Source organism: Ictidomys tridecemlineatus, chromosome 4 (genome assembly GCF_052094955.1).
Source record: "Ictidomys tridecemlineatus isolate mIctTri1 chromosome 4, mIctTri1.hap1, whole genome shotgun sequence".
Taxonomy (NCBI): domain Eukaryota; kingdom Metazoa; phylum Chordata; class Mammalia; order Rodentia; family Sciuridae; genus Ictidomys; species Ictidomys tridecemlineatus.
Genome location: NC_135480.1, coordinates 91,072,141 through 91,088,324, shown reverse-complemented (window position 1 = coordinate 91,088,324; position 16,184 = coordinate 91,072,141). Strand labels below are relative to the sequence as shown.

At 34.2% G+C, this 16,184-nt stretch overlaps 1 protein-coding gene across 1 annotated transcript in view; it reads left to right on the top strand.

Annotated features, from left to right (window-relative positions):
* Gucy1a2 (guanylate cyclase 1 soluble subunit alpha 2) overlaps positions 1–16,184 on the top strand; it is a 277,284-nt gene that overhangs the window by 180,218 nt on the left and 80,882 nt on the right. Inside the window, exon 6 of the mRNA XM_078046945.1 lies at positions 12,075–12,218. Within this exon, the coding sequence (XP_077903071.1) occupies positions 12,075–12,218 (144 nt within the window). The remainder of the gene's footprint in view (positions 1–12,074; positions 12,219–16,184) is intronic.

The window sequence follows — 16,184 nt, the reverse complement described above, 5'->3', positions numbered from 1 at the left end:
CTTAGAACAGTGTTTGGTTTATAGCAGTAATATCAATGTTAGCTGCCATTATTTCTGAAATGAGTGTATCTGGGCATGTGTGTGGGGTGTGTGTGTGTGTGTGTGTGTGTGTGTGTGTGTGTATATGTTGATAAACAACATATATGTGTGCGTTAATAGGCTCGTTTGTATGTATATACACATTGAGTGTCCAATGCTTACTGATAAAATACTTCTGGTTTGGCTTCATTCTTTTAGATTATTAGAATCAAAGTGTATGCCAAAGAGATTGTGAAGGAAGGATAAGGAGGGAAGTAACAATAAGGGGCCAAGAGAATAGCATCTTGAGATGCGTTGTTGGTATTGTCTTCACTGGGTCCTCATAGATTCTACAGATACTTCACCTCCATGGTTAAATTGTTTTCTTTTTGTTGCTATTATAAATGCAAATTTTTGCATTTATAATAGCAATAGGGGTAAGGGAAGAATAATACAAGTGGAAGAAATGTTTTACAGTAGAGGGGGTTGAGAGAGAAGAGGGGAGGGGAGGGGAGGGGGGATAGTAGAGGATAGGATAGAGAGCAGAATTCATCAGACACTAGAATGGCAATATGTAAATCAATGGAAATGTAATTGATGTAACTGATGTGATTCAGTAACCTGTATATGGGGTAAAAATGGGAGTTCATAACCCTTTTGAATCAAACTGTGATATAGAATATATCAAGAAAGATGTAATGTTTTGAACGACCAACAATAAAAAAGAAAAAGAAAAAAAATTCCTTTTTGGGATGGCTCCTTATTAGTATATAGAAACACAACTGTTTTTGTATACTAATTTTGTGTTTTGAAACATTCTAAATTTGTTTATTACTTTTAAAAATCTTTTTTTAGTGGTGGATAGGACTTTATTTTATTTATTTATATGTGATGCTGAGAACCAGTGCCTCATACATGCCAGGCAAGTGCCTACCACAGAGCTACAACCCCAGCCCTGTTTATTAGTTTTGACAGTTTTTGTGAAGTTTTTATGGCCTTCTATTTATAAGATCATGTTATCTCCACACAGAGACAATTTGACTTCCTCCTATCTAATTTGGGTATCTTTTCTTTTTTCATTTTCTCTCTCTTTTTTTTCTTTTTTGTTTGTTGGTTTGTCTAATTGGTCAGGCTAGAATAGAAGTGATGACAGCAGGCACCCTTGGTATGTTCCTGATCTTAGAGGAAAAGTTATTAGTTTTTCACTGTTGGGTATGATGTTAGCTTGGACTTATTTTACAACAAATTTAAATTCTCATTTTTCTACTTTAAAAGATGTTTACAAAAACGAAACCGAATCATTTAAAACTTGTCATAGATGAATGATCTGTTGATAGGAAGACAGCAGGGTTGTGCTTTGAGAACATTTTCCTAGCCAACATAGAGCTTCAACAGTGAAAATTGATATCTTAGAATCTTATAGAACCAGGGGACCTTCAGAGAAATTCTTCCACCTGTCCCATCAAAAGATTATAGCTTATATTTGAATAGCTCAGGTTACTAGACATAGGCTTCAGCTAATGCATTTCACTATTGGGAACACTGATTTTCATAAGGATCTGCTACATTGAAATTATTCTTTTAACTTTTGTACAAAGATCCTCTTTAACCTCCTAGAGCCAAAGAGAAAAACACTGTGTGAGATCACATATATATTCAAAAATAGTGCCAATTTATTGAGAACCTTAAAAAAGGAGACCTAGTTATATTCTTACCTCTAGACTCAAATTGCAACTTACAAATTGAGATTCATCTTGCCAACTACTACATTGAGGGTCCTCATAATAAGGACCTTTTGCTATTAGTTTTTTTGAACCTCAGAATAGTCATGTGACATACTCTTTTCATTTTCATTTTAAAGAATGAAATATGACTGGTGATTGTCAAAGTTACTAGACACAAGATACCAATTTATGAAGAAAAAAATTATATGTAAAATTTTATGTAATACAGGCCAGAGAAATTTTTGGTCCTGGTTCTTTGTCTGATTGATGGGGAACACTGCCTACCTGATACACAAATGATGCAAACTATTGTTCTAAAATGTGAACTATAAACTGAATCAGAACTAAATTAATATAATATCTCTGCTACTTACTAGATTTATTTTCAAAAGGATATAATAACATCTATGCCACAAGATTGTTCTGGAAAATAAGTGATATATCACAATTAAAGCATTGAGCACTGTGACCGGAACACAGTTTGTGTTCAACAAAAATGGATTTCTTCAGTTTGGTTTTGATTTTAAAAATCTGCACATTTAAATCACACAAATTGTTAAGTAGTAAATAGTGGGAGAACTATTTATAGCATTTTTGCTGGATAGCAGCATTAATTTAAGGTTTAGTTTTGGAAAAGGTTAATAGAAACGCCCCAATTTGCCAAGATTTTCCCATTGCACTGACTTTATGCTATCAGATGAGAGAGAACTGTGTCGTCTGGAATGTCAATTTCCATTTTAGTAAACTCACCCAATAATGAATTATTAAAAAAATTGATGGTGATACAACTGATATATTTACATTCTAAACCTTGCCAGAAATCTTATATTGAAAGGCCTGAGGGTATCCGAAACAATTGTTCAATGACAAGAATAACAATAAAGAAAAACTGATATTATGAAGTATTATTTTTAAGTAAACATATTAACATAACAAATGGATAGTAAAACTTAAAATTGCAAAATGTGCAGAACCAAAAGCTACGTTGCTCATACTGACATAACAAAGTGGTCAGTAATCAGGGTGAACAAGTTGTTTGAGTTCAGAAATTAATTTATTACAGTGTCTTTATATACAAAGGAGATTTATTGTGTAATGGCACAGTTAACTGTGGAAGATTAGTGAGAATCTTTCACTTTCAGCATTGGGTAATATTTATGTTGAGGTACCATTCTTTAAGAATTTATTTTTCATAAGATGGCACTGAATTTTTTCAAGTGCCTTTTCTCTATGTATTTAGATGACCATATACTTTTTACCCTTTGTTTGTTAATGTAGTGTATTGCATTCACTGATTGCCTCTCTGAAGCTTCCCATATCCTTGCATCCCAGGGATCAATCTCACTTGATCACAGAATATAATCCTTTCAATGTGTTGTTGAATTTGGTTTGCTGGTACTTTATTGAGGATTTTTCCTCCCTGTTCAACAGGAATATTGGCGTGTAATTTTCTTTTCTTGTGCTATCCTTTTTGCTTTGGTATCAGGGTAATATTGATCTTCAAAATGAGTTTGGAAGTTGTTAGCTTTTTGTCTCTGTGACAAATACCTGAGAAAAACAACTCAGAAGAGGAAAAGTCTATTTTGGCTCACAGTTTCAGAGGCTTCAATCAATGGTTCTCTACCTCCATTGCTTAGGGCCTGAGGTGAAGCAGAACATTGTGGTAAAGGGTTTGGTAGAGTAAAGTTGCTCAGCTCATAGCAACTGGGAAGCAGAGAAAGGGCAGAGCCTGGGAGGAGCCAGGGATAACATATAGTCCCTAAGGGTATGCCGTCATGCCTTCCTTCAGCCATGCCCCAGTTACCTATAGTGTCCACCTCCTACCAGTAGTCCTTTCAAATTATTAATTCTTCAAATTGATAATCTATGGGTGAGGTTAGGGTCCTTATGGTCTATTGCTTCCCCAAATTCCCACCTCTGAACATTGTTGGCTTGGGCACCACATCTTCAATACAGGAACTTTTGGGAGACACTCTAGATCCAAACCATAACAGAAATGTTCCCCACTTTCAATTTTTTGAAAGAATTAATGAACTTTTGGCATTATTATTATTATTATTTTAATCACTTGGTAAAATTCACCTGTGAAATTTTTTACCCATTGCTTGGTAAAATTTTTGGCTTTCCTTTTTTTAAAAAATTTTTTTAGTTGTTGATGGATCTTTATTTTTTATTTATTTATATGTGGTGCTGAGAATCAAACCCAATGCCTCCTACATTCTAGGCCAGCACTCTACCCCTGAGCCACAACCCCAGACCCTGGGCTTTCCTTTTTAAGGAAGTTTTTAAATTATTGATTTAGTGTTTTTACTTGGTATAGTTTCTATTTCATGATTCATTCTCAGTAAGCTATATACTTCTAGTGTTTTATCCATTTCTTCTAGGTTATTCCATTTGTTCCCATATAGTTATTTATGGTCTCATGACCATTTTATTTTTACATGGTCAATGATCACATATTTTCTTTTACTTATATTTCCATCTGAAACTTCTTAGGTGCTTGTAATTCACCCTTGGAAATAGCATTAATCGAATAATTGCATAATTAATGATTAATTAGTTAAAATTATGATTATCTCATTTAATTATTTCAGCAACTCTGCAAAAATAGATATTATCTGTTTTTCATAGAAGAAGAAAATAAATGAGATTTTGAAAATTTGAACAACTTACTTGTGGTGCTCTGGGAAGTCCTAAGACTGCAGGATCTAAGGAGGTCCACAACTTGACTGACCACATTTACCCATTCATATTTCAAAGTTTTGAAGTACCCTGAGAACTCACCTTGTGTCGGGCAAAGTGGTGGAAAAAAAAACAGACTTGACTTCTGTATTCATGGGTTTTATAGTCTAATGAAGGAGCTAGCACTTAAACAACACACACAAATAAGTAATTATAAATTTCAATGACTAGAGAATATCATATGGTGTTGTTAAAATGTATAATGAAAATCCTATATTTTGTCTTCAGAGTGCAAGAAAACACCACTGAGAAGGTGACCTATAAATTGTGATCCAAAGGATTAGTAAAGTAGGAAAAAAAGGATGGAAAGGAGAAAGGATTCTAAACAGTGAAATCAGGCTCTGAGTCAGAAGAAAAGGAGATGAAATTGGAGGAATGAAATAAACATCAGTGTGAATGCAATTTAATATTTCGAGAGGAATATCATAAGACAAAGATACAGATATAAGCATAAGCTAGAGCCTATAGATGTTTTAACCATTTCAAAGCTTTTGAGTTTAATCAAAGGAGCAAAGGGAATTTGTTGAAGAATTTTGAATAGAGTGATACAAGTAGATTTGCTTTATTTAAAAAAATTGCTTGAAATGTGGTGTGGGGTACAGATTTGAGGGTCGGGGAGTAGACAAGGGTAGTATTGGCATAACTTAGGGAGAAGATAGTGGTAGCTTACCTGGGCTGGTAAGTTGTGTACAAGAAACTTGAGTCAGTGTTGGAACCCTGAAAGAAGTAGTCAATTTTGTCCAGTTAATAATGGAAACACTTCCATGCTGTGTTTCATGCAAAGCCCTGGTCACCTCAATATAGTCTTGTTTTGGCCTTCAGTAGGGTCAATATGAGTTGACTGAATAGATGTATTTAGAGAGTCATGGGATGGTCTCTCTTTCTCTCTCTCTCTCTCTCTCTCTCTCTCTCTCTCTCTCTCTCTCTCACACACACACACACACACACACACACACATGTACACACATACACACAACCAAACTAAGATAGTGCCCTTGCCTTCAGAGTTAAGTGATTTAACAATCTGGATCAGTCGATAGTAGGAATGTACAAAACACAAATGACTGACTTCAGTATAAAACATGTAAAAACCAAATTTTGCTGGTGTTCTACAAGAAGCAGTGATGATATTGTGCTGAAGGACTGGGACATGAGAGATGGACTTCGAAACATGGGACAGATTTAATTCCTGGAAGAGGGGCTAGGCAAGGCTTATTTCTAAAAGTGTACTTAATCTGAAGGGAAAAAATAGTAATTTCATAGATATGTAAGAATAGCTGGACTTATGGATATTAGATTTTTTTAAAAAAATTTTTTAAGAAAATATTTTCACTTGATTTGCTGAATTGGGTTTCACTATTCACTTTTGTGACGTCAGTTAACATCAGTTAGCACTTCTTAGGTCTTTATTGAAAATATGGCAGATATTTAACGTTCTTTAAGGACATGCTTAAAGTTTTGGCAAGTCAGGAATCCCTAGAAAACTGTTCTTAAAAATAGTAGACCTTGCAGATGTGATGGTGCACACTTGTTGTCCCAGTGGCTCAGGATGCTAAGATGGGAGGATTGCAAGTTCAAAGCCAGCCTCAGCAACTTAGAAAGGCCCTAAGCAACTTAGTGAGATCCTGTCTCAAATTTTTAAAAATTTTTGAAAAAAATGCTTGGGTATGTGTCATGGCTGTTAAGAACCTCTGGGTTCAATTCTATATATAGATATAGATATAGATATATAGATATGAAATTTTAAAACAAATTTTATACACACACACAACCCTTAATATTTGCTTTATAAACAGTGAGTGATTAGAATCCAGGTAGAGCAATATATTTGAATATAAGCACAGTGATGGAAGGTACAGAATGTTTGCAAAGAACATTGAGTTGTTCATTTTGATTGGAACATGGAATGAATAAGAAAGAAAGTGGATGAATCTGGGAACTTGAGCCCTATTGGTGAAGATCTTATAGGACTGTTTACTGTATACCAAAAAATTTTTGAGTTGCTTATATCTAACTTCAGGAACTGAAACAATGAAATTTTGACCGGCTACATGAATATATTTTTATTTGTTAACATGCCTTAGTGTTCCATAAAGTTTATGATAAATGGCCTGGGGCCTGACTCAGTATTTTCCACATGATTGAGATTTCTGTGCTGGATCTGAAATTTACATTGATAGATTTACTGAGAGTTTTACCAGGATAAGAGCTTTCTTTGATAGGCAGTCATTTGGAATCCATTTTTTCCTCAATTGGGAGTAGTTCCCTGGCCAATTCACTGTTCTATTTATATCCATGACCTCCTTTCCAATGCTGTATCAGCTGAGCACTGTAAAGACATCCTTAAAAGCAGTATTTAGGTCAAATCAACCAGAATGAGTGTAATTAGAAAGAATTTTTAAAGAGTGATGTTTCTGAGATAGCTTTATCAGTAAATAGTTAAAATTGTTTGCATTTGAATTCTAAGTCATTATGTACAATTTGCTTGCATGGATTTAAGTGAAGTCAACAAACTTTGGATCACTGAACATCTACTGTTTAAGATCATTCTCAGCATTTGGTGTGTGTGAGAGAGAGGAAACACAGAGCTTGTATTTGAGCTGGGAGTTGTAATCTGTAGTCCTGACAAATAAGGAAATGTCTAGGAAAGCTTATTACCTCTGTGGATAGAGTATGGATAGAGTGAAAGACAGAGAGGGAATCTACTAGAAAGGACAGGGCTCAGGGTAACAGCACTTCTCTCTGAAAGTCCATTGGTGCTTTAAAAATGGTGACTATCTGGAGGAGTATTGTACTGTTTTAAACTCACATCATATACCTAGTCTTCAAATTTGGTGAATCAAAAAATACTTGGGAGACTCAGGAAATGAGCAAAATGTAGACAATTTCTTAAAAAAAAATACTTTGGAGTTTGTGAAAATGCAAATAGCTGGCCTTAAACTTAGGTTTTTATTTAGTAAAGCCATGCTGCTCCAGGGGACCTGATTTTTAACAAGCACCTTGTAGTTCATTCTTACACAGGTGGTCCTGAGTTTAGCAATTGAGACACTTACTTGGGAGATATCAGGCATTACTCCCCCACAACTGAAGAAACTGGGTACAATTGAAAGCATTTTGTGGAATGCTTTTAGGCACACTGTACTAGGGTCCAGGAATAAAAAGTTAAATATCAGGGGAGAGTATAAACACAAATGCCTACACACAAACGCCTACACACAAACACAGACACACACACACACACACACACACATACACACGATAAGTACTGTGATAGTGATAGAAAAATGTAAACAAGAAAATTAAAATGTAAATAAGAAAATTACAGTTCTCCCACAAAAGAAATAAAGAAGGGTATAGAACCAGAATAGGGAAAGAAAACTTGAAAAAAAAAAGAGAGGGCTGAGTCCTGAGGTATAAACTTTCCAGCTATTTCTCGAACATTAGCCTGGAAGGGAAAGAGAAAATATAGAGACTAAGAATCTAACTGAAACTATAATATCTAAAACTAAAATAAAGTATACCAAAAGGTGAATGCATAGCTCTAAGAAATTTATTTACATCACCTTTATTTCTGGAATAATGTGCTGATTTTGACTAAAAAGTGTTAAGCATAGATGCCAAGATAGGTGAATTCTTTAAAGTTTGATAAAAGCAGCTATAGTAATAGCATGGCAGCACTTGTACACAATAATTTTCTTGCTTAAGCTTCCTAGTCTGTGCTCAGAAAAGGATGAAATGTTTGTCATATATTTGCATAAGCATTATTCTATCTCTACGCTTAATTTAGCCATCTTTATTCTATTCCAGTATTATTCCAGAACAGGTTGGAGATGCTGAAAATAAATCAGATGCACTATTTTAGATAATGTCTGTTGTGTTTAAAACTATGTAAAAAGACAAGGCAATTATAAAGGAACTCAGAATGTAGTCAACTTTTTGAACAGTTTTTGCGTAGTTTGTTTACCATGTCTACTTTTTCCACTTTGGTTTAGCTCAAGGAAATAACCCTATGAAGCAATTGGAATTAATATATAATGCTTTCCTCAGGAAACAAAGTCAAATACTTATTTTGAAGGGGACCCACTAAAATTTCCACATACATTCACTTCTAACTAAATTTGTACAGAGCTGGAAAACAGTATTATTAAGGTGGTAGTGTCTCACCAAGATTTTCAGGTTAGGATGTTAAAAATATATCTGGAAGGAAAGAATAACATTACATAGGAATGTTATTTCCAGGTTACAGACACCTGGGTATTTTAAAATTTGTACGTGATTTCCTGTCCATGCATGTTCTCATTAGTGCTTTTCACCAATTTGTCTCTGACTCTTCTGGAGTCAAGGCAGCTTGCATTTTCCCATCCCTTTACATTAAGTGTGACAGTGTGACTTGCTTTGTGAATGAATCTTGAGAAGTCACATGTGTCACATCTGGGAGGAAGCTCTAAGAGCTCTTGTACAAATTGTCAGAACATCTTTCCCTCTGCCATGGCAACCAGTTCCAGATGTGGAGTTTCTATTAGTCTTATTACTGGAATGATGTGGCACAAGGTGTTACCCTGTCACTCTGTGCATGGATGTTTAAGCATGAATCAGAACTAAACGTTTTGTTATGGTTTAGATATGAAGTATCCCCCCAAAAAACTCATGTATTGGAAACATGTTATCCAATGTGGCAATATTCATAGATGAAGTGATTAGTTTATGAGAGCTTAACCTCATCAGTGGACTCACCCATTTGATGGATTAATAATTTGAATAAATTACTGGTGGCAACTGTAGATTGATAGAGCAGGACTGGAGGAAGTAAGGGGGCATGCTCTTGGGGATTACATTTAGTCTCTCTCTCCTTGCTCACTCAGGCTGAGCAGTTTTCCTTTCCACACTTTAGGTTGTGATATTCTGCTTCAAATCAGGTTCAAAGCAATGGAGTTGGCTGACCATGAATTGAGGCCAAAGTAAACTTTTCCTCCTTTAAGTTATTCTTGCCAGGTATCTCAGTCACAACAAATAAAACCTGACTAACACATCTTTGTTGTCTTAAGGCATAAATATTTGGAGTTTATGTGGTTGCTGGAATACGATTTAGATTAGTCTATTAAATCAATGTCTTTTAGGATTTTTTTTCATATATGTTGGGTGTTTGTAAATAGCATTTATAAACATTTATTGTGAGCATTCCACATCCTACTATGTGTCATTTTTAAAATATCTTTTTCTTACCTAACTTCCTTGTCCTATTATTTCTGATTACTGATCTGACTTCAGTTTTTTTTAAATGTTCAAATAATCATGTATAAATGTTAATGTGAATTTGTTATATGTAAACTTTGCCTTTCAATCTTTCACTTATTTTACAAAAAAAAATTATTGTTATAGCAACTGGTCACATTAATCCATCTTCTCCATTCTATTGCATTATATCATTCTAAGGAGAAAGTGCAACACATTAGTAATCTTTATGAATTCTTGTGGTGCAAATTTTAGAAGTACCCTTTTAATGAAACTATTGCTTTTTGCTGGAAAGATGATGGTGATGGGGAAGAGAATGCTAATAGAAATTCCAAGAAGAGATCAAGTTCCAGGAACATGTATGTTCAGAGTGAATACAAAGCAATTTAATTTGTACAAGTAATTTATTGCCCCTGACTTCTGATATCTGAAAATCAGAAGTTAATTTCAAGGTAGATAACTAACAGCATTCTAGATTTTAAAATTGTATATAAAGATAAAAGGATAGGATAACATGAGGAATATCAAAGGACACCATGTTATTTGGGGGAAAATGGTAAATAGCCACATTTTAGCTGTTGATTATTTACTAGGTTTTTTCCTCATTGACAATTCTTTTGGGGAAGTATATACTGTGACCTATGGAAAAAAGCCTTTGCCAACTCACGTTACGTTATCTTTCTACTCTTAGAGCATAATTTTATTTCTATTTTTCCAGCATTTGAAAACAAGTCTTCAGGTAAAATTTTGAATGCCATGATGGGTCTCAGGGTATTTAATCATTTTTATACATATTTCCTGAAAATCAAGTGATAATATTCTGCTAATAAAGTGATAAGTTTGTCAGTTGTAGTCCCATGAGCTTTATGAGTATTCTCATAATTTTGTTAAGTTAGTGCTCAAATTGTTTAAGGTACTTCATCTTTAATAATATATTGTTAGATGCATTCACATGAAATCTAATGATTGATATTAAATCTTAATAGATATTTTGTAATTCTTGTTATATTCATGGTAAAAATATCATTGAGTCCCTGGGTATTTTTCATATACATATACACATGGAACAGAGATCTACATGGTGCTCAAGAATTAATAGTGAAAATAAGTAAATAATTAAGTTGGTATTTTAATCATGGTTAACATGATTGATTTACTTATTCATTTGATAGATATTTAGCAAATAACAATATATTAGACACTATGCTGGGCATCATGAATACAGGGAGGAAAAGGATACGGTACCATCCTTGAAGAGCTCATGACTTAGCTGGGTATACTTATTGATTATATATGAATAGATATTGACTGTAGCCCATGATGAATGCAACAGCAGGGATATATGGAAAGTACTGTTGAAACAAAATAAATATTAGTTCTCTTTCTAAGAACTATTGAAGGGACCATTGAGGGCTTCACAGAAAAAGTGATATTGGGCACTTAATACAATATTTATCATTTTGGTCTAATTAATAATATTAGAACTACTGAGTATTTTACCACCAAATCTTCAGTGGATAATTAGAGAACTTTACTTTGAAAATAAGTTATTTCTAACTTTTGTGTCATGTTTATGCTTTGGAAATTTGGGGGTTTTAACCCAGGATAAATATTTTAAATATTTAAGAACAAAAATGGCAAATCATCACATATACTGAAAATAGAATTAAAATAGGGCCCAGAAAATTCCCTAACAGTACCTGTTAACTATTTAATTATACAGTTATGGATGGATCTCTGTACCTCAATTTCTCCTCTCTTAAATATAACTACTACTAGTTTCTTCCATTTAGGATATTTTTGAAAATAAAATGAGAGAATGTGTATATACTGCGTGACAATTAATAGTATGGAGTATAAAGTCAAGAAATTTTAGACATTATAATTTTTAAGAATAAGTAAGATCAGACTTGACAACAAACTACAGATATAGGAAAAGGTGTAGAACAATTGAGAAGGTAGAAATAATGGAAAACAAGGCTTTGCAGAGAAGGACTATTGAAAATTTGAAGATGATGAGATTGGCTCTTGAAAAGGTTATTATTATTGGAAATTATCTAGGTAAAATACTGACAGTACGATCAGTATTTTTGTGGGGGATAATTATTTCATATTCCAGTTGCTCCTAATTTCAGTGATCATCTATGGTGATAATGAGCAGTGCTGGAGTGAGATGTCAATGTTTGATTGTGGCTGTTTGCAAACTCTGCTATGATTATACTCAGTTGTCTAATTGCTTAATTTATTGATGTTTGCCTGACATGTTTTTCAGCAACATTTGTGATTGCAGATAACTAATCATTTCTCTTCTGGCTCATTTTCATAGCGTTTGCATTTGATTTTGTCTGATTGCTGCAGGTGGAAACAATAGGTGATGCGTACTGTGTTGCGGCAGGACTCCACAGAAAAAGCCTCTGCCATGCCAAACCCATCGCTCTGATGGCCTTGAAGATGATGGAACTTTCAGAAGAGGTGCTGACACCTGATGGAAGGCCAATTCAGGTAACCCTTTGGCAACCTGGTGTGAGTAGTAAACCCTATAACTGGAGGTAGGAGGAAATTCCCTTTTGAATTCTTACTGCAGTTTATAAATCTAGACTAGTCTTAAGGAGAACGAGGAATGACCAGGAAAAAGAAAAAAAATGGAAAATGGTTCAAAATTGGAAAAGGTAAGTAGAAGACAAATTACCATGAAAAGAAGAAAGGGGAAGGATGATGGTGAGAATCAGAGTCTGAGGGGTAATTCAAAAAGAAGTAAAATAAAAGCATCAAGAAAAGGGAGAACTTGGACAACTTCCTGTAGGGAGTATACAGTTGTCCTTATGAAGCTTCAGACCTCGGAGTTCTTTATAGTTTTCATATGGCAGAGCTTCAGGGTTGGATCCCAGTAACGAAAGGAATTTTCAAACAGTAGGAAATCTAGCTTCGGGTGTGTTGTACTTCTTTGGGTCTCAATGGCTTGCCACAATTTGGAATCTACCTTGGTGAACAGTTGAGGTCATTTAACTATATTTCTACTAGAATTCAAGGGTAGACCCCAGAATTGTCATTGCTGTGAATGCTTTTAAACCAGAAATATTGTTTTTAGAGAAGTAACCTTGAATCCCATACAGCTCTTTTATAATAGCTAGCCAACTCTGGGTTAAGAAAAAGATATAGGGAAGCTGGTCACAATGCCACACATCTGTAATCCTAGCTACTTGGGGGGGCGGGGGGGTGTTGAGGCAGGAAGATGGCAAGCTTGAAGCAGTCTCAGCAACTTAATGAAACCCTGTCTCAAATAAAAAATAAAAAGGGCTGGGGATGGAACTCAGTGGTAGAGTACCACTGGTTCAATCCCCAGTACTGGAAGGAGAGAAAGAAAGGAAGATAGGAAGGAAGAAAATAGGGGGGAAGTGGGCTCAAAATGTGTTTAACATTTCTCATTCTAGCATTAGAGCAAATTAGATACTGTGAATGACACTTCAGATTAAAACTATTAAAACACCAGGTTAAGTATTTTCTAACTGTATGTAAATAATATTTTTTAAACATTATTAATCACATCACTGAGAAAACTCATAGGAAAAGGAGAAATGTGCCAATTACACTATGAATAGATTTTTTAATTGGTAAATTTAAAATTTTAGCAATGGTAGTAGGAGATTGGGGAATACTGTTTTTCCCTGGAAGACATTGATTTTAATTATATCCTCAGATAATTTCCACAGATAAAGTGCTCTGGAAAGTGAGTTGCTAATACTAGGAAAAGAATAAAAACAAAACAAAAGCCTCCAAAGAGGAAATAAGTACTATAGCTAAGAACCAGCAGAAATCATAGATGAGGAAAAACAGATCTGAAATATTGTCAGATATTGAAATTATAAAATGCTGAATTAAACTGACAGTGCTTAATAGAATTAAAGAAATAAAAGATTGGTAAATGTGAATAAGGAACTAGATTTGAAAATGAACCAGAGAACTTCTAAGCAATCAACATAATACTTTCAAAAGGAGGAGAGCTGGGCACAGTGCTGCATGCCTATAACTCAAGCGGCTCATGAGGCTGAGACAATAGGATGATGAGCTCAAAGCCAGCCTCAGCAAAAGTGAGGTGCTAAGCAATTCAGTGAGACTCTGTCTCTAAATCAAATACAAAATAAGGCTGAAGATGTGGTTCAGTGGTCGAGTGTTCCTGAGTAAGCCCCCTGCAAAAAAAGCCACAGAACTCAGTGGATGGAATTTTAAAGCAGATTAGATGTAGATGCAGCAAGACAATTGCACACTGAAAGGTAAAACTAAAGGAATTATCATTGATTAAGGCCAGATAATTAAAAGTGGGGAAATACAAACAAGAGAATATAAGATATGTAGGACACATGGAGGAGAAATGGAGATATGTAATAATGTTCAGTTGGGGTTCTGAATAGAGATATAGGAACTGTTAAAACACATCGACGAGATGTAAGACTCAGCAGTTCTAAAGAATTCTACAAAAGACATCATTCTAAACACATCCTAATGAGATGAGAAAGGAAGAGCACTTGATAAATTCTAGAAGTGGCATTGATTAGTAGAGAAAGGATGGGCTCTTCAATGAATGGTTTGGGGACAATTGCCTATCCATGTGGAAAAAATAGACATTGGTTCTCTATGAATCTATACATATATCAATTCCAGGTAAGTTATAAATACATCCTCAATTTTGACATAGATTAGGGAAGAGTGTTTTTGTGAGATAGTCACATCAAAAATTTGTAGATCTTAAAGAAAACTATGTATAAATTTTACTATATTAATTTAAAACTTTTCTGTTTATCAAAGAACACCTAAAGAGAATAGAAAGACAAGCACAAACCAGAAGAATATTTTTTATAAAATATATAACCAATAAAAGTATCTCTGGCTAAACTGATAAGTAATCAGATCAATATAAATTGAAACACCATGACATAGAGTTCCTGCCTACCAGTGTGGTACAGCTTTCCTTATGTGACAATGCCATTGTTGATGAGGATCTGGAGCCCAGGAAACCTCACTCCCAGCTGGTGGCAGTATAAATAGTAGAATTTATTTGGCACTTAGAATGTTTAAGTTGTGCATATCCTTCAATCCAGCAATTCCTCTTCTAGACGTTTGTCCAAGGGAATTACTAGTGCACATGTAGCTAAAGTCCCATATAAGATTATTCATAGCAGTTCTTTTCATAATCTAAAATTGGAGAGAACTCAAGTATCCACCAACCATCAAATAGGTAGGAAAATATATATATATATTTCTATGGTATTGTTACTCTACAGTTGGGAAAATGAATGATATCAGCTACTGACAATAACATGCATGTTTGCCAAAAACATTGAACCACCATTGACAAATTCTACAGTGTTATCTCAAACTCAAAGCTGGCAAAATTGAAAAAAATAATGCTATTTGGAAATACCTACATTGATGGCAAAAGTATAAAGGAAAGAAAATGAGTGATTAATACAAAATTCTAGATGATGCTTACCTCCAAGGGAAAGAAAGATGATGGGAAGGGAAAGGATGTAATGGGGAAAGTGAAACTAGTGCAGAATTGTTCATTTTATTACTTTTCTTTAGTATTTAGTATACACACATATATATGTATATATGTTTATATTTTACTTTTTAAAGAATGGTGTTTTCTTACCATTCTTATCAGTAGTGAAAATAGAATTTGGGAGCATTAAAGAAAAAAAATCTAGGTTATGTTCCCTCAGGGCATAATTATGAGTGATTCAAGTGTATGAATGGCAGGCACCTCAACTAGTGCCAGGCAAACAGACTAAAGGAATACTTTCTCAGTTTGTTGAAAATTGCAAGTACACACATTCCTGACTGAACTTGAAATTGATTTCGTCATTGTCAAAACAAACTTAAGTTACCAGAGATCAAAACCAGGGAATTGTGTTTTACAGTGTGCTCATCAATATTTTCATTTGCGGGATATAATATTAGTTCTGTCTCATGAATCAGATAGTTTTATTAAATCAGAAAAGGAAATGTCCATAAAGATTTAATAAGAATGCAGAAAGAGATTTCAGAATAATAAAACCACCTTAATAATTTTAGCTTCTTTACTAATTTATAATATTTTCATGGTTTGGAGTTATTTTTTGGCATGTTAATTTGATTTTGAATTGCCCTCTAGCTTGATGCCATGGGAACATTTCTAAACTTGAGAGAATCTTTCACTGTGAAATGCATGAGTGTTGCAGTAGAGTTCATATATGAACAGGTATTTGTTTACCTCAAAAAATGTAAATTTTATGTAAGTTTTTATGTTATTTAAAATATAAAGCCATATATGTTGCAATAATTTCTAAAAATAAAATTTTCTCAACCCCTCAAATTTTGAAAAACAAACAGATAATTCTAATATGGCTTTATAAACCAAAGAGGCTTCCTGTAATGATGGCAAATGAGAATGAAAAGAGTCAATTGTAATTACTTGGAAGTGATTTGCAA